This window comes from Cucurbita pepo, unplaced genomic scaffold (assembly GCF_002806865.2).
Source record: "Cucurbita pepo subsp. pepo cultivar mu-cu-16 unplaced genomic scaffold, ASM280686v2 Cp4.1_scaffold000183, whole genome shotgun sequence".
In the NCBI taxonomy this organism is placed as follows: domain Eukaryota; kingdom Viridiplantae; phylum Streptophyta; class Magnoliopsida; order Cucurbitales; family Cucurbitaceae; genus Cucurbita; species Cucurbita pepo.
Window position 1 is genome coordinate 151616 of NW_019646453.1, and position 1789 is coordinate 153404.

At 41.0% G+C, this 1789-nt stretch overlaps 1 protein-coding gene across 1 annotated transcript in view; it reads left to right on the forward strand.

Annotated features, from left to right (window-relative positions):
- Positions 1-1010: 1010 nt before the first annotated feature.
- Positions 1011-1789, forward strand: part of LOC111784309 (sialidase-like) — a 3450-nt gene continuing 2671 nt past the window's right edge. The window contains exon 1 of the mRNA XM_023665050.1: positions 1011-1775. Coding sequence (XP_023520818.1) covers positions 1011-1775 — 765 coding nt within the window. The remainder of the gene's footprint in view (positions 1776-1789) is intronic.

The following is a 1789-nucleotide window of genomic DNA, read 5'->3' on the forward strand; positions in this document are numbered from 1 at the left end:
TTTCTTTTATGCGTTTAAGATATTTTATGGCTAAAATAGACTCCAAATGACTTAAGAATCTATATTATGGATAATTATAATGATATTAAAGACGGTAAGATTTCATCGTAATTGGATCAAGTTTAGATCCTAAACCATGATTGGGGTGGAAAGAGACATAAATACACGTAGAATCTCGTGATGTTTCTAAGTATTTAACGAACTTGAAATGATATGATATTTTATATGAGACTCATGACTCGTGATTTAGGACGTAGAATCTCGTGATAGTTTATGAAATTATAGACGACTATATATGACTTCAAATTTATTTAATGACCAAGTATCATGACTCATGACCCGTGATTTAGGACCAAGATCTTGATGAAAAGAAACTATGATAAGCTCTTGTCAAATCATAGAGATACTACCTTAGCACCAACCATGGACACGATTAAGAACCGATAAGTAGGCTACAAAGAGCGGCGACAACCTTGTTTTTCACAATCAAACATGATCTCAAAACTATAAAGAATTACAAGGCCGGTTTCAAAACTACAAATACTTTGACATCCTTATTCTTCAGGTTATAAATGGGTTGTATAAATGAGACAAGTAATCTAATCAAGTATAATTCATGGAGAAGAAAATCTCTACGGTGTTATAAAATAATAATATTGAGTTCATGAAATAACATAAAATATCAATTTATTGCACATCAAAAGTAAGCCGAGGCTAACACTGGTATATTTTTTGTTTAAAAATATAATTATTCTTAATGATCCTCAAATGAAGGGAGGGAGAAATTAGAAATTGAATAGTCCAACATTCTATACTTGGAATACTCCCAAACCCACAAAATTTAACACCCTTTTTGAATTGGGTGGTCTTTTCTAGATATAGTTTTCCCATCAAACTATATATAGGGCCTTACATTGTAAGAAAAATCCAAGCACCCACAACTTAGCAATTGCTACTCTTCATCATTTGTGAAACGAGCTTGTAACCTTACAACTTTAAGACACTCCACAATGGCCGTAGGCAAAGGTTTCAAGCTCTTTCATACCCTTTTCTTAGTGATTTCTTGGCAATATTGTGCGAAAGTGGGTGCCACTTTTAGTGATGTCACCGGTGTCGTAAATCTCGATCATAAATTTTCATTTCGTGCCTTTGCATCACATGACACACAAGCACCAGCGCTAGCACCAATTGGAAGTAGCACAGAAGTCCTAGTTGATGCACCATTTGGAAGCATCACTAAAACTCCTAAGACTTTAACCTCCGATGGAAGCATTGCTCTAACCCCGGAGGCTCCATGGGACGGAAGCATTGCTCTAACCCCGGAGGCTCCATGGGATGGAAGCATTGCTCTAACCCCAGAGGCTCCAAGGGATGGAAGCGTTGCACTAACACCGGAGGCTCCAAGGGATGGAAGCGTTGCACTAACACCGGAGGCTCCAAGGGATGGAAGCGTTGCACTAACACCGGAGGCTCCAAGGGATGGAAGCGTTGCACTAACACCGGAGGCTCCAAGGGATGGAAGCGTTGCACTAACACCGGAGGCTCCAAGGGATGGAAGCGTTGCACTAACACCGGAGGCTCCAAGGGATGGAAGCGTTGCACTAACACCGGAGGCTCCAAGGGATGGAAGCGTTGCACTAACACCGGAGGCTCCAAGGGATGGAAGCGTTGCACAAACCCCAGAGGATGCATCAGATGGAAGCGTTGCACAAACCCCAGAGGATGCATCGGATGGAAGCGTTGCACAAACCCCAGAGGATGCATCGGATGGAAGCGTTGCACAAACCCC